A 27,802-nucleotide genomic window follows, 5' to 3' on the forward strand; every position below is an offset into this window, starting at 1 on the left:
TGGTGATGGCAAGGAAAATTTCCCCAAACTGAATGGAGAGTTAAGATAAGGTTGGGGAAGACTTTTCTTGGATTCTTAACTTCATGCGGTGCTGGTGCCTCTTCTCTTCAGAGGAGCTCTTCCTCTGTCACACAGTGGCAAATATTCTTTGGAACATAGCCAAGTAGTTAACTCTTAATTTTATTGTCTAATTAATAGACGGCTAGTTAAAGAGCTACTGAGATGGACTTTGTCCTGCACATATAGCAAAGTCTTCATTCCTTGTCTCTGAGTCTCGACACAGAGAGCTTAAATATTTCTTGATTGCAATGGACAAAACACTGAATGGATAAATGTGAGAATAAATAATCCCCCCCCCTTTTTTTCTCTCTCTCTCTGGCAATTCCCCTGTGAATACCCCATCTTATTTTTCCACTTAAACTTGTCTTACATAGTCAATTTCTTTAATCTCAGTAATATTATAAAACCCTTTTAATATTTCAGGATGGTGAGCATTTTGTTCTGACCAACTTATTGAAAGGCTAGCTATCTCAGTCCCTCTATTAATTCATTACTTATCTCTTTACTCATTAATTCAGAGCTGGATGCCCAATGATGAGAGAAAGTGGTAAATGCAATTCAGCTAAAACAGGAAGGGCTCAGATTTCCTGTCTCTGCATAGTTAGGATTGATTTTCTTCTCACGCGGGTGCTTAATTCGCCAGTCTTGTCTGTTTACCTTGTCCTGTGCCATATTTTAATTAAGATGGAGACCGTGCGTATTTGAAGCTCCCCTCATTCTTCTGCTTATGCAAGGAATATCAGTAAGAGCTCATCGTAGCTGCTTTTGGGGTACAGGATTAGGCCATATTTCATTCAAAAGACTAACGCAGATTATATGGCTTCACAGAGGGCAGCTAGATTGGTGGAATGATTGAGATTCCTGGGCTAGAATCCAGGTGACTATGAGTTCTAGTCCTGTCTTGGGCAGAAAGCCAGAGAAGTGACCTTGGACCAGTCTCTCTCTCTCTCAGCAGGCAATGGTAAGCCATTTCTGAAAAAGTTTGCCCAGAAAACTATATGGCCTTGTCCAAACAGTCACTAGTAGTCAAGAGTGATTTGAAGGCACACACACACAAAAAGAAATCACCAGAAACTACCCCAGTAACCTGACCATTCTTGCACAATTTAATAAGATTAGCTAATAGTCCTCTAAATCAGAACAAGTATAGAATAGAACGGAACGGAACGGAACAGAACAGAATAGAACAGAGCTGGAAGGGATCTTGGAGTTTCTAGTTCAGCCCCCTGCTCGAGCAGGAGAACCTATACCAGGGGTAGGCAACCTCGGCTCTTTTATGACTCATGGACTTCAACTCCCAGAATTCCTGAGTCAGCTATGGGAGTTGAAGTCCATGAGTCATAAAAGAGCCGAGGTTGCCTACCCCTGACCTATACTATTTCAGACTATTTCAGACAAGTGACTGTCTAGTCCAGTGATGGCGAACCTTTTAGAGACCAAGTGCCCAAACTGCAACCCAAAACCCACTTATGCATTGTCGGGTGTGGGGTGGGTGTGGCCCATTGCGTGGGCGTGGCTGCAGTGGTAACGGCAGATTGGGTGGGACTAAAAAGTTCAATCAATTCCAACTTTGCAAGATCTTTTTTTTCCCCGCGAGAAATTGAAATTGACTGATTGATTGAACCATTATTTTTTTTTGCACACGCGGCGGAGGCCTAAAGAGAAAAGGTTTTATAAAACCCAGCTGAAGGCCTACGACTGGGGCGACGGCACGGGTGCCCACAGAGAGGGCTCTGAGTGCCGCCTCTGGCATCCGTGCCATAGGTTCGCCACCACTGGACTCTAGTCTCTTCTTAAAAACCTTCAGTGATGAAGCACCCACAACTTCTGGGGGCAAGCTGTTCCACTGGTTAATTGTCCTCACTGTTAGGAACTTTCTCCTTAATTCCAGGTTGCTTCTCTCTTTGTTCAGTTTCCAACCATTGTTTCTTGTCTTGCCCTCTGGTGCTTTGGAGAATAGTTTGATGCCCTCTTCTTTGTGGCAGCCCCTCAAATACTGGAATACTGCTATCATGTCGCCCCTATTTCTTCTTTTCTTTAGACTAGCCAAACTCAAGTCCTGCAGCCATTCTTCATATGTTTTAGTCTCCAGGCCTTGGATCATCTTAGTTGCTCTTCTCTGAACTTTTTCCAAGGTCTCAACATCTTTTTTTGTAGTATGGTGACCAAAATTGGTTGCAGTATTCCAGGTGTGGTCTTACTAGGGTTTTATAAAGTGGTACTAATACTTTGCATGATCTTGATTCTATGCCTCTGTTTATACAACCCAGGATTGTATAACTGCTGCACACTGCTGGCTCATAGTCAAGTGATCCAAGGTCCCTCTCACAATTACTGTTTTTGAGCCAGGTCTCGCCTAGTCTGTACCTATACCTTTGATTTTTCTTGCCTAAATGTAAAACTTTGCTTTTCCTCACATTAAAATTCATTTTGTTGAATAGGGCCCATTGTTCAAATTTGTCAAGATCTTTTTGGATCCTGAGCTTGTCTTCTGGGGTGTTGGCTATTCCTGCCAGTTTAGTGTCATCTGCAAATTTGATGAGTTCCCCTTCTATTCCCTCATCTCGGTCATTAATGAAGATATTGAAGTGTACTGGGCCTAAGACAGAGCCTTGTGGTACCCCACTGCTTACCTCTCTCCATGTGGATATAATATCATTGAGGACTACTTACTGAGTACGGTTTGTCAGCCAGCTACAGATCCATCTGGTGGTAGTGTTGTCTATCCCACCTTTTTCTAGCTTACTAAGCAACAGGTTGTGGTCTACTTTGTCAAATGCCTTACTGAAATCTAAATATACTATGTCCACAGCGTTTCGCTGATCTACTAATTTAGTCACTTTATCTAAGAATGAAATAAGATTGGTTTGGCATGATCTGTTTTTGACAAACCCCTGGTGGCTACTGATTATAACTTTATTTGCTCCTAGTTGTTTGCATATCTGTTTTTTTATTATCTTTTCCAGGATCTTCCCAGGTATTGATTCCCAGTACAGAGCTAGTTTACTTAATCAAGAAATTCCTTAACATGGAGAAATCAGATTTAGTCATAGTCAAGGATATACAAGTAACACAAATGCCCAACCTTGTTTGATGAATGTGTCAAGGTTTATGTAAGTTGTTAGTAGGTTACAGCTAATGAGGCAGAATCTTTTCTATATACTATGGAAGAGCAATGCCAAGAAGTAAGAGTTTGAATCAGACATTTAAGTCCTCTGGTTTCATGGTAGAAGCCCCGGCATAACATTCGGAAAACATACCTTCTGCTAAACTGAGACTGGATCCCTAAAACAAGGGGAAGGGTGTTATTGGCTTTAAACTATTTCAACGTTATTTCTGGATTTCAGGGTAGATCTCTAGTCTGGATTAGGCAATTTGGCCAAACAAGTATGGATTTGTCCAGATCAATATACAGAGTGAGATCAAGGTATGAATTATAAAGTGCAATTGTCTAAAACTTTACATATGGATTAGAGAGGGTTTAAACTATTCATCAGCAGCAGAGAGATATTTTTTTTACAATTATTATTAAACTACATACATTTCCAAATGGCAAAGCAATGTTATTTCTTCGTGTTGTTTGAAATAGCCATAGCACATATACAACAAAACCATTCTGCAACTGTAAACAAATAGACTCCTGTGTTGATTTCTACATCTTTATGTATGTATCTACCCTTTCTAAGAGCGACATATTTGTGAAGAAATGTCACCAGGCCCACTGCCAAGGGTGGATGAAGATAAGGAATTGAGCAGTCATAGGGAGTAAGATGGCTGTGCAACTGAAGAAAAATAGCTTCTTTAGAAGTATATAACTGTGGCAGAATGCCTGCTCATTTGCCCACAGCCATAAAATGACTAAAATATACTTTCTTTGGAGCTTGGGAGAAAGTATCTTCTGTCAAATGGGTGTGCAAATCAATTGCATTCTACATGACAATCTGTGTTTTGATCATTTCCATTTTCTCTTTTGAAGTACCAGCCAATCCTGGTGACGCAATTGTTTGAACTGCTACTTTTAAAGCAGATTTTGCCCATATTCCACAATTCCTCCAGAATAGATATCTTATTCCTTTCTTTTGGAGAAAGAAACTACCATGACCATTTCACCATCCCACAATCACATGGAGATGTCTCTATGGTAAATACCTCCCCAGTCTGTAGTGGGTGGGGCTTTTCCAGAGTACTGCAAGCCAATTATACTGGCTGGTCCTCTGCATACATATATCTTCTGCTGTTTAAGAAAGTACAGCCACAGAGTTCATGAGTCACAATCTTGAAAGAAGAAAATTTCTTTTACACTGGAAATCTTCTCCAAGAAGTCTGGTTGCTAAAGAGAGACTGGCAAGAAACATCACAGATTCAAGTGTGACAAATAACAACAGAAAGGTAAGGTAAGAGCTGGTGCAGGTAGATTGGTACACGTGATACATTCTCTTAATGTTTAATTGGAAATAAACTTCACCAGTCAAATAAATAATGTCTTTTGACTTAACTTTGGTCAGAGCAGACTTTCAGTTCCTACATTGGTTTGCTTATAAGTGAAAACCGATTTGATTTATCTTGGTCCTGATTAAAATTAGTCTATGGAATTGTTGAATTATAATCATAATTATTAAAATTCAGAGGAGGTCATATTACATAGGGGACGATGCGTCAATTGTTGATGAAAATTAGAAAGGATTATCAGATGGGTGATGATGTGTTGGGAGATATAAGTTGACTTGCCACTAGTTATCTAAGATGACTGTGCTGAGATACTTTCCAAAATACAGATCCCTACAGGCTGCCCTATATGTATTGATTCCCTGGTCCTTACATACCACTGTTGTAGTTTTGTGTAAACATCAGTTAGCAAATTAGTTATCTGTTCTTATGTTTTTCCCACAAAGCTTTGGAAAAACTATCATTACTAAAAAGGAGGGACAATCAGTTTCGCCCAGTAAATGTCTTATGAAAGTGTGAACTTTCAAGACTATATAATTTATTATATGACTCAACAGCCAATAGCTCCAGTTACAGATTGACAAGCTTTGGTATGTTGTCTAAAGTCCTTTCCAAGGTGATAAATATGCTTGTTACTACATTTTCTCATCCTTTAGAAAGTCTGATCTTGCTTTGTACAAACATGGGAAGCAACTCCGAAGATCCTTCTCATTGTAAGGTAAATTTAAAGGATAACACTGTTTTTTCCTCAAACATATTAAGCACCATTTAAAACAAAGAAGGTGATAGGCTATTTTTATTGACTGTTAACAGAGAAACAAGCAACAGGCTGCCATAAAGCCATGCTTGACATATTGTCAAAGGCATTTCCATATAGTAGTAATCTATCTGCATATAAAGATATATGGACAATTTGACAGTATGTAATTTCTAATGTCACTTTTTTTAGCTGGATAAATTATTTGTCAGTATGTTTGGTGTCATTTAAATGCATAAATTATTCGCAGATTGATTGGGCAGATACCAAATTCATTGCAGAATCCAGAATAGTTGTTTGTACATAGTATACCTGATTGTGATCTTGAAAGAGTAAATTGGAGATGTCTAGGTCTGTACTCATACTTCTTTACATGAAATGCTTAGAGGAAGCAGTGAGGAATGACTCAAAGGTGTTGTGTGTTGAAGTTGAATTTCATGTTCATAGTGGATTCTTTAGTTGTTGTGTAGCACTAGAATTTAGATCACAGAGGATGTAATTCTTGAATGTTCAGCAAGTCTCCCTGTATTTATATTTCTATTGGTTTTATATTGTGGATGTGGCTTGATCTTATTGTTTATTTACTTATTTATTAGATTTTTTACTCTGCCTTTATTTTTGTCAACTAATGGTGGTGTTCATACTCAGTGCTCATTCCTCCCATTTTCCACAACAGCCCTTAGAGATGGGTTGGGCTGAGAGAGAGTGACTGGCCCAAAGTCACCCAGCCTGCTTTCATGCCTAAGGCAGGACTAGAATTCACAAGTTTCTGATTTTTAGCCAAGGTTCTTAGCTACTAAGCCAAACAGGCTCCATGGTCTCCTTCTGCAGTGGACAACTGGATGGAATTATTGATAAGAATTTGGGATTTCTTGCATGAACTCTGGAAGTTGTAATAAAAAAAATATACCATCACCAAAAATATTAAAGATCATGGTTGGATAAGGCAGAACACAATTCTAAATGCAGCATGATTAATACAGCCAGTTTTGCTGCCCACATCTGCCTCTCAGATCATGTTTGCATCTCTCATAAGTTCTCCTTTCAGTTACGATGGAGGCAACCCTCAGAAAACCCAGCCAACTCTAGAAGTTGTAAAACTTTTTTTTTTTTAATATGTTCAGCATATTCCAGGTTGAGGAAAGCCATTTTTGAGAATTTAGGAGTTCCTCCATGACTACAGTCTACAGAATCTGACTGTGGTCATACTCTCTTTCATTTTCAGCAAAAAGCAGCAAATGGGAATTGTGTTGCTCCACCAGTCTCCGAGGAGCAGAAGAATTTTGATATGCTCTATACAATCGAAGATGCGCCTCCATGGTATCTTTGCATCCTCCTGGGATTTCAGGTATAATAAACTGGGTTAGCTCCTTCCAGGCTCTTTTGCTGTTCTCCCTAGCTTGTTTAAATTAACAAATATTTGGCATGGTGATTGTTTCTCCACCCACAATAACAAACTGACTCTTTACATGTATTTAGATGTTACTATGTGTGTTCCTTCATTAATGATGCTATTGTTGAAAAGGTACAAGACGTACCTTGACTATGAATCTTATACTGAATGGTGATTGCATCTTACTTCTATTGTTCTTTTATCTCTGCAATATTAGCTTGTATAGAACTTTGCACCCCAATCACATCTTGGGACTATGCTTTCGTACATCTATTTCAGATGCATTTTTTAAAAAATTGAAAAATTTATAGTGAGAAGGAAAATATGCTGTGTCACCCTTACAAAGCTACCAAGACTAGGATCTCATCTGTTGGCTCAGTGCTAATAATGGATGTACAACAACAATGAACCCAACTTTGTGTGCCCCGTTCTCTACATAGGACAGGGGATTCCTGGTGGTCTGTGTCCCAAATAAGTCGTGTATAATTAGAGGGGAGGGGGAGGGAAACACTGAACTAAGCATGGTGTGATATTTGTGTTGCTTGCAGACAGTGGCAGTTGATATGCAGAGTCCAGCTTTTGTTTAATCTGAATCAGGATCGATCAAAACATTTCATTTTCGGTTTTGATTTTGCTGAAGAGTAGCTGACCTGAAACACTGATTAATTGTTCTAACTGTCAGGAAATTTCTCCTTAGTTCTAGGTTGGTTCATTCCTTGATTAGTTTCCATCCGTTGCTTCTTGTTCTGCTTTCATGTGCTTTGGGGATTAGGTTGACCTCCTTTGTGGCAGCCCCTGAGATATTGGAACATTGCTATCATGTCATTTTATTGCAATAGGAGCAAAAAGTGACTGTTGGAAAGGCATTTGGGCATTCAAAAAAACATTCTTGCCTCTTTTAGGTTTTTTTTTTTTTAAAGATTTCAACAAAGCTCAGAATATGCCACGCATGATTAATCCTCTGTTTTTGCATGTCATTGCCCCCATTTGGCCTACACTCTTACAGCCCTGGCCACTGAATTCACAGATTAAAGAAAGGTCATAGAACTCTCAGGAAATGTCTTTGACTACTATTTTACAAGGAGAGGATAAGCCCTATTTGGGGAAATTACTATCTGTATTAGAACAACAGGTCAGTTGTGAGAATGTCAGCATTTCTGCATAACCAATAAATCCCAAAGTGGTGATGCCTGTGTGTCAGTTTGGAGACATCGTCTAATCTTATGCTCATTTGACACATCCTCCACCCTAATCTTTCCTCCAGCACTACTTGACGTGTTTCAGTGGCACCATCGCTGTTCCCTTCCTTCTGGCAGAGTCTCTCTGTGTAGGGAAGGACCAGTACACCATCAGTCAACTGATCGGCACCATCTTCAGTTGCGTGGGCATCACCACCCTCATCCAAAGCACTGTGGGCATTAGGTATGATTCATCTGGTTTGATCCTTGGTGAATGTAACAGAGAGGAGACTGCGGCGAGAGGGCAGCTGTTAAGATATTTAAATTTAGTAGCTGGAATAGCGGGGTTGTACAATGAGCCAGAACATGCAGTTATAATTGATTAGTTGGAGAGTGCTGGCTCTTGCGTGAGGTAATCTGTGCTGTGATTGGTTGCTGCGGGTGTGGAGGGGGGAGTTTCCCCTTTTTCCCGCCTTTTTTTTTCTGTGCGCCCTGTGTGCTCTGTGATTTACCTCACGATGCCCCCATTTGCCCGACTATCTTGTTTGCTGTAAATATAGATGTAAAATATATTTATTTATATAAAACTACAAGTTCATGTCAGCCTGACTTCATTTGGACACCTGACAGCAGCACTGAATCCATGCACTGTTGTTTCCCCTCCCCCCTTCTGTAAGGCAGGCTTCCTCTGTTTCAAGCCAGTGCCCTGGCATTCCTGGTTCCTGCCAAATCCATCTTGGCCCTGGAAAAATGGAAATGTCCTCCAGAAGGTAACTGAAACTTGGATAGCCTATAAGTTGAGAGGAGCTAAAACAGAAATATCTTCAGAAGCCTTTCACTGAGTGAAGGAAATCAGTAGCTTTTCAAATGGTCATACAGATAGTCCTCGACTTACAAATATTTGTTTAGTGACCGTTCAGAGTTACAATGGCACTGAAAAAAAGTGACTCATGGCTGTTTTTCACACGATCATTGCATGGTTACATGATCAAAGTTGTCCCGTGGCAACTAGTTTATATTTATAACGGTTGCAATGTTCCAGGTGATCACTTTTTGTGACCTTCTGATAAGCAAAGTCAATGGGGAAGCCTAGTTCACTTAATAACCATGGCAAGAAAAGTCATAAAGTGGGGCAAAACTCACTTAACAACTGTCTTGCCTAGCAACAGAAATTTTGGGCTCAATTGTGGTCATAAGTCAAGGGCTAACTGTATACAGTATGTGATGGGACGTGACTATAAACAAGAACTATATATAGTATCCTCTGTGATACCATGCCTTGCAGTAAGAGGACTTAACAGTCTCCTGATTATGAAAAATTCTTGATTTTTTTTGTATTTGTTTTGAAGTAGCATCCCAGAAGTAAACTTGATAATTCTTTTCATGTTGATGTGCAGAAATCTTTGTTGCCCCAAGGGCTTAAATAAAAAAAAGTTTAGGGAAAAAATGGATATTTAAAAGAAAACAACATCAGGAGTATATGTGTGCTGTAGGAATGAGGAAGTTGTCACACTATTAGGACATAATGTGACATAAAACTATCTGCTTTAACTTTCCAGATGAAGATAAAGCTGAGATTGAGGTGTACAGCATCCTCTTTTGCATTGATTGGGTGAATTTAGGCTCTAAAAATTGCTAAAAGCCAACAGGTTTACTTATAGAATTATATATAGGTCCCAGGCAGACCTCTGACAACTCACTTTTTCTAATGTCATACTGTAATAGACCAGTGTTTCTCAATCTTGGGAACTTTAAGATATGTGGACTCCCAGAATTTCCCAGCCAGATGTCCATGTATCTTAATGTTGTCAAGGCTGAGAAACACTGTTGTAGACAAATTGGTTGCCTTCCAGATTTTCTGATTAGAATTCCTAGAATTCTTTACCCTTGACTTTGGAAACGATAGCATGTAGGAGGTCTACAAAAGTTTAAAATACATACATTCAAAGCCATCTTGGGGTCTGGATACAGACCTTTGGGGTTAACTAATATTATGTAGAGTCTAAAAAGTAAGTAATTAGAAAGGCATTAAGGGCATACAACCAAAGACATTAAAGGCATACAATAAGAAAAAGCAACATGGCTAGATTTAATTCATACAAACCATTCACAAGCTTTCCATAGCTTTCTGTCTGTAGAATCCATCCTTGCATCCACCATGGTCGCACACTTTCCTATACTACTTTTCTCTTTTTTTATTGTCATAAACTCCATTCAACAAAGACATTCTCTGTCTTCTTCTTCTCAGCCCATTCATTCAGTCTTTACTTTATAAGTTAGGGTTGGAATTTGGTCCGTTCATAGCATTTCTTTTACCCTGGTCCCTCTGCTTTCCATTCAGTTTGCATTCAATCATCAGCCTCTTCACCTTGACCCACGCTTTTCCTGTTTTACTACGCTTACTTCTTAAGGACCCTGTCCTCATTGCATTAAATTTATTTTGTTTCTCTTGGCATACCCGACTGTCATTTCTATGTAACAAAATCAGGAGAAGCACACATTTATACACAATTTTTAACAAATGTTTATTCCTCAACACATACTACCTACCACCATAACATCAATAAACTGGATGGAGGGAGAAGAAATATATTGGCTCATGTTCACTATTCTGTCTGGGATTCAGGCTGTTCTGAAATAGAGTTACCTTCCTCCAGAAAGAGAAAGTGTATTGTCTAATTGTGCTCTTTAACCCTAATTTCTTGCTTAATTCATGCAGACCAAATCTATGGCAACTGGACATTACCACTGAACACCTCTCACATATGGCAACCAAGAATGAGAGAAGTAAGTTTGATCCCAGCCTTTCCAGGTGCACACCCGGCCACATTTTTTCAGGATATCAATCATCAGTGGGAAATAGTGAACAGGAGGAACTCTTTATAGCCTTCAAAGGTTTTTTTTATGGCAGACATAAAAAAGAAGACATCTTCTGTTTATAAGTACAGTGTCAGGGTTCTGACAGATGTTACTCTTCAAAGAACTTCGAGGCATTGTTTACCTTAAAGAGTCTTTATTCAAATAACATGCCATCGGCACGTAGATGGTCGAAGCCAAAATCTGAATTCTTCTTTTTCTTGCTTTGACATACAGTCACCAGACGTTCTTTATTTTAAGGGACAAACCTTCAATTCCGAAAGCTGTCCTTTAGATTTATTTGATTTGGTTATTTATTTTCTTGGTTTTGCTCTTGAATTTTCCCTTGTAATACAAAGTTATAAACATAAACATTTTAATCCTTATGAACCTCTTTTAGATTTGCCTCTTTTTCAGGTTTGTCTTTTATTTATTCCAAGAAAATAGGATCATTGCACTTATAAGTAATTTTCCATACTCATCCAGGAAAGCGTGTATCAGATGTTAACTTTTCCTAATTCTTCTTTGTTAGCTAGATGGTATGTTAAGCAAGATGAAGCAATTAAAATGTGCTATTTACTAAGACTTCAAATATGTCCCAAAGGTGCTTTTTGAAAAGGCAAGTGGACTTTGTTTTTCCTTGAAGACCTTTTGCTTCTCATTCAAGAAGCTTCTTCAGTTCTGATTGAACTGAAATCAGAACTGAAGAAGCTTCTTGAATGAGAAGCGAAACGTTTTCAAGGAAAAACAAAGTTTAGTTGCCTTTTGAAAAAGCACCTCTGGGACAACCATGACCTGGATGACTGAGAATCTCCATAGAGAAGATTTCAAATAATTGCTTGAGCTGTGTCCTACTATGAGGTGTAGAGCTTTATTTAGTATGTTTTGGGGAGGAACTAAGGTATACAAGGTTAGGGTTAGGATTAGGATTAGGATTAGAGTTAGGGTTAGGGTTAGGGTTAAGGTTAGGTGACCAAGAACTTTCCTGGAAGTTTCTATTTTGCTTGGATTTTTATTTTTATTTTTGGCAATGCAGGAGTGGGGAGGAAACTTTGTTGGAAGGGACCGGTGCAACAAGTGTCAGGGAACCCCTATGTGCATCTCATCAAAATACCTTTCATGGCTGTCAGAGTGGATGAAGCTTAACATTTGGATTCTTTACAATCGACGGGAGAAGTTAATTTGATTTTAAACAGATGCTTTGACTTCTTTGAGGCATCCATTCACTCTTTAAATCCCCAAACCCTAATTCTCCAGGTTTAGAGTGCAACCCTTAAGGTGCTATGCAAATCCTGGTGTAGCCTTCAAGTTGAAGAAAGTGCACATCTCTGGATTAGACTTATAGTTTTACATTTATTGCTCAAAGCTGGTTGGCAAGAAACTATACTGGGAGACTGCAGGACTCAGATATGGAGGCTCAGCTGGGAGGATTTATGCATCATAAATTCAGGGCTTGCTAGGCTAGGGATTAAGGTTGCAGTGAATAAGGGCAGGTTAGAACCCAATTTGTACAAAAATGTGTCTTTTATAAAGGGTTATAACCCAACCCAAAGCAGCTGGGCACATAAATGTGAAAGACCAAGAAAGTTACATACATCTTTGCAAGAAAGCAGGCGTTTTGTCCTAAATTATAGTTGCCAGCTGTGCATTTCTCAAGCAGTGATAATGAAGAATATCATAAAATGCATGCATTCTTCTGAACATTTCTGTCTTTTTTAAAAGTAAGATGTTCATCTTACCATGGGGGTAGAGGAAGAGGATAACCAAGTGACTGTATTGGCTTCCTTATTTAGTCTGCTAGTTCAGATGCTGACAGTTTATAGCCAACACTGAAACATCTGTTTTCTCTTCCCACTTAGAGGTCTTCCTCTCTAAGACTTCAGGAAATCAAGTCAATCTATGAAATGTCTAATCTCTTTATACAGAGGACTATCCTTCCTAAATTAGGATTATTACAAATATTCTGAGTGAAGTATTTGCAATGCATCTTTGCCAACATAATTCATCCTTTTCCTGTTTCTATTCTAGATTCAAGGAGCTATCATCATTTCCAGCCTGGTGGAAGTGGCAATTGGATTGGTGGGCGTTCCTGGGGCCTTACTCGGCTACATTGGGCCCCTGACAGTCACACCCACTGTCTCCTTAATAGGTCTCTCCGTCTTCCAAGCAGCAGGGGATAGAGCTGGATCACACTGGGGCATTGCCGCATTGTAGGTGCTCCTTTTTCAGTACAGCAGATTTTCAGACTGATGCAAGAGTGGAGCAAAGCCTGTAGAGTTGCAGAACTACTGTAGTATCTCAGAGGAGTGAACTGCAGAGATACAAACTGGCCCGTTGGCCAGATGCTCTCTCATCTCCTCACTCAACTGCCAGACCAAGCCAAATGAAGCAGAGAGTGAAGTTCTGGATGGTTGGCTACCAGTGGCTCAAATCTTCAGAAAGACTGTGCTTGTGCACACTTACGGGTGTAAGTGTGCATGATAAGTAGAATAGGACAGTGGCATGGTGAGAACATTATGAATCTCTTGATCTCTATTCCTAAGGGGTTTGTAGCTCTGCAGTTCTGCTATATGGTATGACCAAAGAAAGACCACATAATTTTACAAGTGATGGAATAAACCACACATGAGTGTTGGCGGCTGAAGTACCACAATTCACAGTTTGAAGGGTCATGAATTTACAAAGTGGATGTTATGAACCTTTCAGTCACCACACTCATTCTATGTGATTCTCACTGGCTTCAGGGAAGTTTGTTTTAGGGACCTAAATTGGAACCTTGCATTTTATACTCATCCATTGGTTCACTGTGGTTCTGTCACTCTAGACAGGCAAGGGAGCAAGGGCTGAAAGAATATGTTGTGGAAAGAAGCACTGAACTTTTCTTGGTGAGACTGTTGACAATTATCTGAGCTCAGCTCAAGTACAACCGATACATTTTTCATATATTTGCTCTGACCTCAGCAGGTCTCAGCTGAATGCTGCTGGACTTGGACTGAAGCTCTCCAGGCAACAATACTCCAAGTCTGGTGACAGCCTTGCCCATGGATGCTGAGTGATGAGTGATGAGCACAGTCAGAAGATGAAAGCAGATTCTAAACCAGCCATCCAAAACCCTGGCTATGCTGAACCTCAACTCTCATGATTCTCAGCTAGTATGCCTGTTAGCCAAGATTAGATTCACCTATGGAAAAGGTCATGTAGTCATTAGATGCAAATTCAGAAAGAAGTTATGTTAAGGTTTACACACTGTCTCAGTTTTAGGACTTGGTGGTGGGAGGGAATGAAGTACCTTTGTGAAATTATTCAGCATAAATCAGAAAATCAGATCAAATGCTCTCTGAAGAGGTTAACCCAGGGCATATGAGAGCCAGTTCATGCGACAGACTGTTGATCCAACTGGTGGTTTATTAAAATTGCAGAACTGCCTTTTTTTTTTTTAATCTGCTGCCCTCCAAATCATTTTGGACAACAACTCCCAAGAGTTTTAAAAAGCATAGCTACTGTTCTGCTATCCAGAATTTGGAGAGTTGTAGTCCTAATATAACCTGTGTATCACATTTGTGTAAGGAAATGCCTAGATAATGGTAAATTCATGATAAATAACTCCCTAGATATAATCCAATAAATCCAATTTGAAATCATATGAATAGATCCCAGGGTTTCTGCATCAAATTGCTCCTAATCTGTTCACTCATGTCTTTTCTCTCCTTTGAACAGGTCTATTTTTTTAATTGTTCTATTTGCTCAATACCTACGAAATGTTTCCTTTCTCCTTCCTGGTTATAAATATGGGAAAGGCTGCATTTTGATCCGGATACAGATCTTCAAGATGTTTCCAGTAAGGAGATTGTCATTTGTTCATCATTTTGGTATGGGCACATTTTCTGTGGCCCTCACAATTTGGTCAGAATTTGCTGATTTTTATCCTGCCATGTCTCCCAGTTGCATTAGTTAGCATGAGCAGCTTATTCTTTACCTGCACAGAGGGTTACTTTGAGAAAGAGTAAATAATCCATTCACATGCAGTACTCTCTCTTATCCATGATGAAAGGTCAATTGACACAGAAGCTTCCCATGCATCAAGAAGGCAAAATGGGACAAAGGAGAGATTAGAAGTAAATTAAAACTAAACATAACAAGGAGAGGGGGGTTTTAAAAGCTTTTGCAAATCAGTTGTATACATTTGTTTGATTTTGGTTGAAATACTCAAACCTGCATACTTGAATATTTGAAATTTTCAATCTGCAATTCTAGACAATTCTCCAGGACTAAAGCTCCCCTAGCTCTATGGGATTTATTTGCAGTAAATACTCCCAGGACTGGATTACAGGTGGTCCACAGGCATCTTGAAAGTGAAAACTAGGCAGAGCAGCACAGAGTAGCTGGATAATAGTTTAGAGACCTGTGCTCTTTTCCTACAGCTGCTTCCTGTCTTCGGACGTTCTTTCAGTGTGGATGTACAGCTGGGAGATTATGACGGTTCTACCTTTCTGTATCTCCTCTTCAGATCATACTAGCCATTTTGGTGGTCTGGCTGCTTTGTTACATTCTGACGGTGACAGATGTGTTTCCTCGGGATGCCAATGCCTATGGATTCAAGGCCAGAACAGATGCTAGAGGAGAAATCATGTCCATAGCACCTTGGTTCCGCTTTCCCTACCCCTGTAAGTTGGGCTCGTAGCTCTCTTCGCCTCACATCAATCTTGGGAGGGGGCAATGTCATATGCATCCACATGACATGCTAAGCCTCACAAGAGTGCACTGACAACAGGTCTGATGCCCTCGTATCTCCAATCCCACCTTCCCTGTTATTCTTTCTCTTTTATTTGCCTGTTGCATGAGAATGGGCAGGATCTGTCCTTATTTTATCCCATTCTGCTCCTACATGTTCCCTTCCCATGGAAGAAATCTCCCTCCCCTGGGCTGATATGATTTTGACTTTGAACGCTGTGGGTGAACTCAATCATGTGCAAACCCTACTTTATGGCTTGGTGTGGAGGGCATGAACACAGCCAGCTGTGGCTTATTCAGCCAGTGATGGAATCGCTGCCTTTGGTGTGCTAAGGCCTTTCCTGCAACAAGGCCCTTCTAGGAACAGGCTGAATGGCAGACTACATTCTCCTGAGAGAGCCTTATGTTGTCCCAAAACCTCCATCACCGCCTGCATCCCAAGACTTGAATTACACATGGGAGTTGGTGGCCTGGAGGAAAAAAAAAAGTGGGGGGGGGTTTCTCTCATCTCTTCTATCCTTCAGTGCTCCCATTTGCCTTCCAGAATGACAGTTGGCAAACCATGTATCTACATTCTTACCTCCACTCCTTTGCTCTTTACATTCCATCCTAACATGGATGCTAGGAGAAAAATAAATAAATAGATTTGGAGATTTAAAAAAAACACACCCACCCCCCAAAGCCATTTCTTTCAGCTGGAATTCAGCAGCTTTAAGAAGTGTGGACTGGAACTGAATTCCACAGGCCGGGAATTGCAGTCCACACATCGTAAAGCTGCTGAAGTTGAGACACACTGAGCCAGAAAGTCACAAAAATCTTAGGGTGGAACCCCAAGGTAGAACCCCAAGAGCGCTTATGGTAGAACCCCAAAATGTTCTACCGTTTACCCCTTGTACTCTGGGAATGTTTCAGGCTGTGCTTCACCCTGCAGGCAGTTTTAAGACACGGCTTAATTTGTCAAGAGAATTCATACGGGCTGGTGTGAACGTGTGATTGAAAGAGGCACACTCAAAGACAGAAGAATCTGGGCTTCATGATTTTTATTCATTGGACTTCAGTCTTTGCTCCTCCTAGAGAAAGCAACATTTTACAGCCCAGCTGATATTTGTTGTGTTGTCTGTTTTCCCAGGTCAGTGGGGGATCCCCACCGTGACTGCGGCTGCTGTGCTGGGAATGTTCAGCGCTACGTTATCTGGCATCATTGAGTCCATTGGAGATTATTATGCCTGTGCCCGACTTGCAGGCGCTCCCCCGCCCCCTGTGCACGCCATCAATAGGTAGGGTGCATCCAGCTTAGAGGGGTCTATATTTTTTTTTAAAATGTCTGTTCTGCTTTTCACTGATAAAGGTAATATTTTAAGCACATTTTTATAAAAACTGCGGGAGATGATACTTCAGTAGCTAAAGGTTCTTAGAAAAAATGGTTTCTCATTTTGTGATGACAAAGGTCAGAAGGGGGGGGGGAAATGTCAATTTTTGGTGCACTTCAAATGCTGATTTCTTTACACATTTAAGGATTTTGAGATTATTTTTTTTTGCTATGGCAGCACACTGCCTCATTAACATATTCACGAGGCCTTCCCTTTATCATACCCTGCCCAATCCAGGGAGATCCCTGTACAACGTTTTCTAGACTGTGGGAAATGTGGGTCATGTTACCACCATCATTCCAAGATATAGAATTTCCACCATGTTTGCCTCTGGATTGATCTTTGGGTGACATTTCAGGGGATTTAATTCTTGCAGTGCCTCATCTCTTCCCATTTCTCATGCATAGTTCATTCTGACATTCACATTGTATCCCCACAGTGTGGGATAGGACAGCTTTGCTGGCTGGCTCATTTTACTGATTAAAATTTGAGACCTACTCAGCATCAGTGTGTGTGGTAAGGATAAGCCTTGCAAACCCTTTAATAGCAACTGCTTCCTGCCATTTTCTCAGGCTGCTTTATATATTGTATTACATAACAACTTCACCTGGTTTCTGAATTAATTTGTTTTCTTGGTATGCAGACTACCTGAACTGTAAACATTTAAGCAGGCTGGGTTCACAGGATTTACTAAGTCAGCCATCAAAACAAACAATTTCCCCACTTTGCTGCTAGACTAGAATAAAAGGGCTTACAATATTGTGCAAATACAGCTGTTGAGGCTTGCAACTGACCTGGTCAAGGTTGTCATGTGAGCACAACCACCAGCACAGACCCAGTAGGTCAAAGCGGCTGTTCCTTGGAACAGCTTCAAGAGACCATATTTGTTTCACTGCCGAAAGCAAAACACTGTTAACTGCTCCCTTCTTAAGAAAGAGGCCGTCAATACTTGAGGTCTAACTTTAGATTCAAAATGTGTCTCATGGGGTTTCTTTTGAAAATCTTTCAGGGAGTCAATAGGCAACGTGTACATTAGTCTCGCCTATACCACACATTATCTCAGGCTGCTTCACAGATTAGCTGGAAACTTTTAACTCAAGCTTTCCTCTAGGATGAACCCAATGAGGCCTTTTCTTTTTAAAGGGTGGTGCCGTTACATCCAAAACTGAGAACACCCAATCCTGTGGGTGTATGAAACTCCAATGGATTTTTTTGTGGTATGAGCAGAGGGGGAATATTGCCCCAGGAAGACTGAGCCATCAGGCCAAAAGAATTTAGGAATGTATCTAGTCAGGGAACCTGTTATCTCCGTGAGTACCTGTGGGTGAGCAGTAGGTCTGTATGGTTCTGTGGGTTCGATTCCTCTGAGATTTCCAATAACTCAGGATGTGGCAGCTACCTACATATGACATCCCCAAGAGCTGTAACCAGCAGGAGGAAGTATCATAAATGTTATATTGGGTGGGGCAAGGCAGGATTTGCTCTTTTTTAATAAATAAATAAATAAATCAGGTGGCTTTGGCCTGCCAAGGTCAGGGAATAGGATGAACTATGGTGCTGATGGGAATCCGAAGCACCACAAATCACCAGGCAGCCATATCTGCGTACGATGGACCGTCATCTACTTGTTAATTCTAATTTTTTGGAAGTTATCCCTTTAAACTATTTGACAAGATTTTCATGTAATTTGCTCCAAGATTTCCGCTTATGTGAAGGATTATTCACAAGAAAGATATATTTCGGTTTGGAGAAGATGGATAGATTATATTGAGAGTAAATATGGTACTAAAAAAAATTCATTTGGTTTTTGAGTAAATTTTAGAGTATTAATGTAGTTTATATGTTATAATAGGTTACTTATTTTTATTTATAATTATTAATATGATGTTATAATTATTGTGTTTAATATTAGTATATTTGTTTAAAAGAGAGTTAAAGGNTTTATCATACCCTGCCCAATCCAGGGAGATCCCTGTACAACGTTTTCTAGACTGTGGGAAATGTGGGTCATGTTACCACCATCATTCCAAGATATAGAATTTCCACCATGTTTGCCTCTGGATTGATCTTTGGGTGACATTTCAGGGGATTTAATTCTTGCAGTGCCTCATCTCTTCCCATTTCTCATGCATAGTTCATCCTGACATTCACACTGTATCCCCACAGTGTGGGATAGGACAGCTTTGCTGGCTGGCTCATTTTACTGATTAAAGTTTGAGACCTACTCAGCATCAGTGTGTGTGGTAAGGATAAGCCTTGCAAACCCTTTAATAGCAACTGCTTCCTGCCATTTTCTCAGGCTGCTTTATATATTGTATTACATAACAACTTCACCTGGTTTCTGAATTAATTTGTTTTCTTGGTATGCAGACTACCTGAACTGTAAACATTTAAGCAGGCTGGGTTCACAGGATTTACTAAGTCAGCCATCAAAACAAACAATTTCCCCACTTTGCTGCTAGACTAGAATAAAAAGGCTTACAATATTGTGCAAATACAGCTGTTGAGGCTTGCAACTGACCTGGTCAAGGTTGTCATGTGAGCATAACCACCAGCACAGACCCAGTAGGTCAAAGCGGCTGTTCCTTGGAACAGCTTCAAGAGACCATATTTGTTTCACTGCCGAAAGCAAAACACTGTTAACTGCTCCCTTCTTAAGAAAGAGGCCGTCAATACTTGAGGTCTAACTTTAGATTCAAAATGTGTCTCATGGGGTTTCTTTTGAAAATCTTTCAGGGAGTCAATAGGCAACGTGTACATTAGTCTCGCCTATACCACACATTATCTCAGGCTGCTTCACAGATTAGCTGGAAACTTTTAACTCAAGCTTTCCTCTAGGATGAACCCAATGAGGCCTTTTCTTTTTAAAGGGTGGTGCCGTTACATCCAAAACTGAGAACACCCAATCCTGTGGGTGTATGAAACTCCAATGGATTTTTTGTGGTATGAGCAGAGGGGGAATATTGCCCCAGGAAGACTGAGCCATCAGGCCAGGAGAATTTAGGAATGTATCTAGTCAGGGAACCTGTTATCTCCGTGAGTACCTGTGGGTGGGCAGTAGGTCTGTATGGTTCTGTGGGTTCGATTCCTCTGAGATTTCCAATAACTCAGGATGTGGCAGCTACCTACATATGACATCCCCAAGAGCTGTGACCAGCAGGAGGAAGTATCACAAATCTTATATTGGGTGGGGCAAGGCAGGATTTGCTCTTTTAAAAAAAAATAAAAAAATTAGATGGCTTTGGCCTGCCAAGGTCAGGGAATAGGATGAACTATGGTGCTGATGGGAATCCGAAGCACCACAAATCACCAGGCAGCCATATCTGCGTACGATGGACCGTCATCTACTTGTTAATTCTAATTTTTTGGGAAGTTATCCCTTTAAACTATTTGACAAGATTTTCATGTAATTTGCTGAGTATCCATTGACTGAAATGCATCACCCTAACATTGCTAGGAGAGAGACCAGGAACACCTAACACAACCCTGAGGACCCTTCTTCTTCTTTTTCTTCTTCTTCTTTCCTCTCAGAGGCATTTTTACAGAGGGAATCTGTTGCATCATTGCTGGGTTGCTGGGCACTGGCAACGGTTCTACTTCCTCCAGCCCCAACATTGGAGTCTTGGGCATCACCAAGGTATCACCCTTCACTGTTCGATAACATCTTCTGTTTCTAGGCTTTTGATGGATTTGGACACAGCTGCCTGCTTCTTCTTGCATGCTGGGAGAAGCACAAAGCTTCAGTTTATGTGCAAAATCTGCCACTGAGATATAGACAGTATTTTTGGCATCACAAGATAATTTCAAAGGATGAATTCTGAGTCATTTGTAAACAAGTTCCCTTATGCCAAACTGTCATTCTAGATCCCTGAGAGACGTTTTTGCTCCAGCATTAAGGTAGTCTAGCCCATTTTTGGTGCTGTGTTGTTCACATCATGGGCTCTGTTAATTATGCAGAATTGTTGCCACCTTTGCAGAAGTTAAATTATAGTATTGTTTTCTAAAAATGAAAGAACTGCAGATTCTGGAAGGCTATTCAAGGCTAACCTGAAAAACATCTAGTCAGATTGGTAGTAGCTTTCCAGGGTTTGGATTAGGCAAAGAGACTCACCTTCTTGATCCTCTTAACTGGGGAACAGTTAGGCCTCTGGAAGGACCATCATTTCTCACCAACTGAGCAGGTTTGCACAAGTGCACAACCTGTAATTTGAACGGGAAGATTTCCTCTGAGATGTGTCACCATTCAGCTTGGCTTGCAGCCGGGCTGACCAGAGACAGCAGCTGTGACAATCGTCACTCTAAACAAATGGGTTTGCTGCTCTTATTTTGCTCTGAAAGCACTCTGGAAATCCTACTGAAAAAAATTAAAGCTTAAATGTGCCAGATGTTATCAAAGGCAAAATTAATCTGTCCTTTGGGGCTCAGCGTGTACCTGCAAGCATCACCCAGACGTGAGTAGAGGCAGCAGAAAATGTAACAGCAGAAGAACCCTTTACAGATTAATAATAATAATAACTCAGTGCATACAATGGCCAACACAAATTAGATAACCTTTATTGTCATTTTTTCCTGTGGGCACAATGGCACACATTAAAAATGAAATTTAGTTGCTTCCTCTCAAAGTGTACACATACATAACACACATTTAAATCATACTATATACATAAGGTGACCAACTTTTTTACAATGAGAAGGAGGACACAAATCAATTGAAGGAAAAAAAGTGAGTCTAATGCGTGCGTGTGTGCTGTATCGTGTTTCGGTAAGAAGTAAACAAAGCCACTTGCGTGCGGCGCACTCTTGCGTGCAGCGCATTCTCTCAAAACAATTCTCCTGTGCGGAGCACATGCGTCTCATAATCGTGTCTCGCCGCACTGTACCGAGCCTTGACGAATCGTCATGTCAAATACAAATACGTCACATCACACGCAACGGATCGGATCGGCATCGATCGAATATGGAGATTTACAGATTAGTCTTCAAATATCAAAAAGGAGGACATGTAGGAGGACACTTTTTGAGAGAAGATAGAACTTACAAAAGAAGGACTGTCCTTCCTAAAGGAGGACGATTGGTCACCTTAATATACAACATATGTATAGACCTACATCCTTACATATAAGTAACATATAAATATTAATCAGTTAAAGAACTGGCAGTTGTGATTTCATATTGTTGTGTACAGATAATAATACTGACTGTGCAACAAACCATCATAATTTGCTTTACTTTACTTGGAACTTTACTTAGAACAACTTACCTCTTCCAACAATATCTGTAACACCATCAAACATGCACATCTGCCTATCTCAGGTCCTTGGTAAGGACTCGATAGGGGGATAAAAATGCCAGATCCAGTCTGAACATCTGGCTGTGTGACAAACTGTAATAATTAATAATTAATAATGAATATATGCTAATTATTTGTACTACTGCTTTTCCTCCACAGGTGGGCAGCAGGAAAGTGGTACAGTATGGTGCAGGAATCATGCTTATTTTAGGAACCATTGGCAAATTTACTGCTCTGTTTGCCTCCCTCCCTGATCCCATCCTTGGAGGGATGTTCTGTACTTTGTTTGGTAAGTCATTTGTAGAAATAGCTGTGTCAGTGACACAGCAACTTACTGATTGGGGGACAAGGTTGAAATGAATTATTTACTTTTAAAAATGAGATTTTTGTAAATCCATGCAACAACAGGAGGGGCCAGTTAAAAGAAACTGTGGGTTATCTTCTACATCCCGTTGCTTTCCAATTCTAAATATTTGCTTCTCATAAAACATCCTGGGTGCTATTTGTTACAGTGTAATGTACTGTCTCCACACAACAGCTCTAATTTGCGCTTCTAGGATAGCCTTTTCTTTATATCATGTTCGGATTTCAACCCAGGGATCCTTCTGAAACCATATCCAGGAAAAATCAGTAGACTGAAATAGTTTCTATGGTCTTTGTTGCCACCTGATTTTTAGTTTGGGGCTTAACTACCTTTCTCCAGCATCCTCTATTTATTTGTTTAGGCATGCATTTATTTAACGTTTTCTTCCTTTCTGCAGGTATGATCACTGCAGTAGGCCTCTCCAATCTGCAATTTGTGGACATGAATTCCTCCCGCAATCTTTTTATCCTGGGTTTTGCAATGTTTTTTGGTCTTACCCTTCCAAACTACTTAGATTCACGTCCGAATGTTATCAATACAGGTACTGAAAAATCATTCAGTCTTTACCTAGGGAGATATGAAAACTATGCCAGACTGAGGTTAGAAAAAAATTCCAGTAAAGTTTTTAGAAAATGTATGTATTTCTGAAGAAATTATTATTCTCAGATGATATAAATCAGGGGTGTCAAACTGCCGGCCAGAGGGCCGGATGCGTCATCCGGAAGCCGCGCCCACCCCATTGCTGGCAATGGCAAAAGTGTCCTGATACGTCTCGCAATGTCACGTGATGTCGCGAGTTTGACATGTCTGATATAAATGAATGGATGGAAATAAGATGATAGAATGCAGAAAAGGTAATTGGGCCATTAGGAGTCTCAGGGATAATAAGAACAATGACTGCTTGGAAATAGGTCTTCTAAATAGATGGTTTAAGGATAAATATTTTCATATGTAGATATGGTCAAGGAATAATGCCAGTGACGAAACTGAAGAGAATGTGAATGGATTCTCTTGGATTAATTTTCAACAGAATGAATGGAGAATAAATGGAAGGAAAAAGAATGTGGAACTTGCTTGGAATAGAGGGAAAAGAAATGCCCCAGAAATGTATAAGTTATGCTAATGGCAACATAAAAGGGACGTGGATAGAATAAAGCAGGGGTGTCAAACAGGCGGTTGCATCATACAGAGGCCGCGCCCACCCCAGTTCTGGCAATGCAAAAAAAGTCACAATACGTCATGACACATGTGACGAGGCGAGTTGGACACCTTTGGAATAAAGTGAAATATGCTATGATGAAAAAAACCACTAAATATAAAAGAATCGTTGTAAAAATCAGAATAAATGTATATATAGAGAAAAAGACAATAGAGAGCAAAGAATGCAGAAGCAGAGAAATATTTTGATGGGGAAATACTGTATAGATGAAAAGGGCTAGACCAGGGGTAGGCAACCTTGGTTCTTTTATGACTCATGAACTTCAACTCCCAGCATGGCTGGCTCACGAATTCTGGGAATTGAAGTCCACGAGTCATAAAAGAGCCAAGGTTGCCTACCCCTGGTCCAGACAAAGAGCTTCCTGCCTGAAATCTGAGTTTTATTTTTTGAGATGACCACTCTCATTACAAATTCCACATTTATTGTGGATTGGCATTCATTCTGTGTGGTAGCAACAGTAGGAAATCTTGATTTTATTTATTAATTTATTGTACTTTGTTCAAGTGGAATCAGTTCTGACAATAATCCAGCACTGGGTCCACATGCAAAATAGAAAGCCAGTAAGATCATGGTCTGGAGTTTCTTCTTTGCTTACTTGGATAAGCCAACAGCTGGCTTGTCCAGAGTGGCTATGGACCGATAAGTGTGAGAAAGTTTGCTGATTTAGAGAAAATATGTGACAAAGTGAGTAAGCTTGAGTTATACAATCTGTGCATGCATGAACTCTGAGAAGGATGGAAGGTAAGAATGTGTGCTTTCTTTGGTTGTTAATGTGTTGATAAATCTACAAGGGATACTTGAGATGGTAGTGGAGGTGGATGAATTTGGAATACAAACCTAAGTAGAATTTTTTTATGCAGCAAAGACTCCAAGGCAGAAAGAATTTGATTAAGAAGCCACATGATTTCCCGTGAATCTTAGATTTTATGATGTTGTAAGGAATTAATGTGTTAAAAACCAAGGTAACTGAGTGAAAGTGAGGTGAACAATTACAAGTTATGCCTATACGTGATAAAAAGTGATATATAACTAATGTGTGTCCTGGTAGAGTAAGATGAAAAAACAGATGGAGAAATTTAAGATATGTAAATGCTGGTTGAAAGGTAGCAGGTAGCATATGCTGTTGTGAGGAATATAAATGTCACAAGAAGTGATAATGACTATGTACAACAGCTCTGCTCACTTTATTATATGGAAGTGAGAGTTGGGTAGGTTGGGTGAACATAAAAGCTAAGTGCATTGGAATGTAGTAAAACGAGAGAATGGGTACTGAATGCAACCATGAATGACAATTATATTAGAATTATGTGGTGGTGGTGGTGGTTTGGTGATATGAAGTGCATGAATGAGGATCAAATCAAAGTGTGAATGAGTCAAGAGGAAAGGGAACTCCCAGAAAGTCATAGTTGGATGAAATTGATGGAATCATCAAAGAGACATGAGAGGTTTTAAAAAACAAAAGTCAGAGTATGAGGTGATATGCTGAATGGACATGGTGGAAACATGGAGTGGTTTACAAGAACAGAAAGATATAAAGAGATGTAAGGAATGGTGTTTGGCTAAACCAGATTTAGCTATGTTTCCCTTCCTTTTCTTGTCACTTATATCTTGCATTCCTACTTTTTTTTCTGTGCTTTACATAGTGTTTCCTACTCTAAAAGGGAATACAATGAGATATGAAGATAAATTTGAGAAATGCAGATATGAAGATAAATTTGAGAAAAGGGAATACAATGAGATAATGAAGATAAATTTGAGAAATGCAGAAGTATATCAAGCTTATTTTGATCATATTTTGGACTATAAATTATTACTGTTTGTAGGCATTGCTGAAGTGGACCAGATATTAAGAGTGCTCTTGACTACAGAAATGTTTGTTGGGGGCAGCATTGCATTTATATTGGACAACACTGTTCCAGGTAACAACCTTTTCATTATATTATTTGGATGTGTTTAGTCTGTATTTCAAAAGATTAGATTTAAGGAACCCCCAAATTCATCCAAAATAATATACACTTTTATTACTTTGAGCTACATGTGATCATTTGGTGCTTCCTGGTTACTGCATTAGCGCTGCTATTACACTAGATAGAACCTCATACATAGCAGTGGCATAAATTGCAGAATTAGATGTACAAGTATTGTATTTACAACCATTTCTTTTTCATTTCTGCTTTCCCAGATATATTAGGAGACAGATGACTCCCAACATTTTAACCTCCTATCGTAATACTGTAGTCTGACAGTTTTTGCAAAGGCAGATGTAGTGAATATTATCTTAAAATTTGATTCTTGCAGTCCTGTCTCATAACATTTGCTTTTTAATATTGTAACTACCTTGTGGCATCATAAAAGGCTAACGAATTTATTATGGCAAGGATTTTCAAGAACCAGTTGCCTCTCAAATCTACCAAAGTTCATGCCACAATAAATATGCTAAATGTTAAGGGGCAGGAAGTTGTTTTTGTGGCACCATAACTATCGCCCCAGAATTTATGGTAGGAATTTCCCACCTTTTACCTGGTTCTCCACTGGGTAACAAAATCATATTGAAAACAAATTATGTGTTTTCTACTAGGATTTTAACCTTTTGCAAAATGTAGTACCCAACTGATTCATTTATGGGATGAGATGCAAAAAGCAGATGCTTCTTTTAACACTGTTTGAGCCATCACAGGCAAATCTAGCATGCATTTCCCAGAAAGTTTATTATTTCAGCTTTTATGTTCCTTGAATCTCATGGCATAACTCTCTACTTCGTTAATATATTATTAGCACAGCTTTCTTTTGTGAAGAATTGGATCACTGAAACGTTTTCCCCACAACCACCTGATTTATAATACACATGTTCTTTTCTAGGGACTCAAGAGGAACGTGGCTTAGTACAGTGGAAGGCTGGAGCACATGCCAACAGTGATGAATCTGCAAAACTGAAAAGTTACGATTTTCCATTTGGGATGGGTGTGATTAAAAGGACTCACTGGTTAAAGTATGTACCAGTGTGTCCTGTTTTCAAAGGTTTTAGGTCAAGAACAAAGAAAGATCCCACTCTATCAGAACAAGTACAGAATACAGCGGATGCATCAGAGATGTGTACCAAGGTTTGAAGGGGTTGTCCATAGTATAATGAAAAGTTAACAACAGAGACTGAAGAAAGGTTTAGGTGTATTTAAAATATTCCAGTGAAAATGTCTCAGATCAGTCAAGATCAATGAGTGAATTACATCAGAGGACATTTGTGTGGCTATTCAAGAACTTTTATTTTTATATATCATATTCTCTTTAAAAATGTGATTTAAGAGTTCACCTAAGCATTGTCAAAACACACTCACTCGGAGACAATAATTTTATTCATTTTGATTTGCAAATATCTAGTAAGAGTTTAGAAGGAAAAGAGGTACTAGTGTGTATGTACCTAATGCTGGAAGACATCTATTCTAAGACTCCGAGATCTGGGCCACAAAATCCAGCAGATGATAAAAAAGATACACAAAATATTCTTTGTTCCTATCCAGATTTTAATAGCCCATGTCTGATCATGTGCGATCCAGGGTCAAGTTATTGTAGTCAATCCTAATTATGTGACATTTGTTCATACTTACATGCAAGTAAAACCTTGGTTTTTTGGGGTGTGTGTGAGGAGACAACAGTGTCCATAAAAGTGAAATATCTGTAAAATCCAATCTTATATATTTATGTCATTGGTTATTTCTGTCAATTTCTGTCAACCGTGTAAAGAAGCAAAATATGTCAATTGTTGGGAATGTGCCATAAACAACAGTTTTTTCCTACTATTTGGGGTAATATCTGAACTAAAATATTATCCGTAATTCAGAATCAAAAATTGAGGTTTAACAGTCATTTGTTTCGCTTTGGTAAATCAGGCACTTTTATTAAAATACTAATAGGTGGTAGATAATCTGATGAACACTCTTATCAAGATTTTCTTCACAAGTATATGAATTAGATGTGATTCCAAGAATCAAATTCTGTTTTTATATACACATATATGAAATGGTGCAAATATCCAAGATCCAGTCATCTTTTTTACAATTATCATCCTTTTACAACTATTAACATATTTGTCTTATAGAGACAACCAGTAAAGGCCGAAACCTAAGGTGAAATTTTAGCAAAT

The 27,802-nt window shown here is 39.5% G+C and overlaps 1 protein-coding gene across 1 annotated transcript; it reads left to right on the plus strand.

Moving 5' to 3' along the window:
- The first annotated feature begins 5,188 nt into the window (after window positions 1-5,188).
- SLC23A1 (solute carrier family 23 member 1) lies at window positions 5,189-26,919 on the plus strand. The gene is made up of 14 exons (XM_015818702.1): window positions 5,189-5,224; window positions 6,489-6,611; window positions 7,921-8,078; window positions 8,516-8,604; window positions 10,554-10,621; window positions 12,719-12,900; window positions 14,408-14,528; window positions 15,198-15,354; window positions 16,551-16,698; window positions 20,323-20,428; window positions 22,241-22,370; window positions 22,843-22,986; window positions 25,488-25,583; window positions 26,524-26,919. The coding sequence occupies exons 1-14, from the start codon at window positions 5,189-5,191 to the stop codon at window positions 26,769-26,771; spliced, it is 1,806 nt and encodes a 601-aa protein (XP_015674188.1). The 3' UTR covers window positions 26,772-26,919.
- Window positions 26,920-27,802: the final 883 nt, after the last annotated feature.

This window comes from Protobothrops mucrosquamatus, unplaced genomic scaffold, assembly GCF_001527695.2.
Source record: "Protobothrops mucrosquamatus isolate PMUCROS unplaced genomic scaffold, P.Mucros_1.0 scaffold778, whole genome shotgun sequence".
NCBI lineage: Eukaryota > Metazoa > Chordata > Lepidosauria > Squamata > Viperidae > Protobothrops > Protobothrops mucrosquamatus.

Bases quoted from the DNA above. Each gene is read 5' to 3' on its own strand.
- SLC23A1 (XM_015818702.1), top strand. From the start codon at position 5,189: ATGGGAAGCAACTCCGAAGATCCTTCTCATTGTAAG. The intron at 20,429-22,240 runs GTATCACCCTTC...TTTCCTCCACAG, and splicing joins GAGTCTTGGGCATCACCAAG to GTGGGCAGCAGGAAAGTGGT. The intron at 22,987-25,487 runs GTACTGAAAAAT...TACTGTTTGTAG, and splicing joins TCCGAATGTTATCAATACAG to GCATTGCTGAAGTGGACCAG.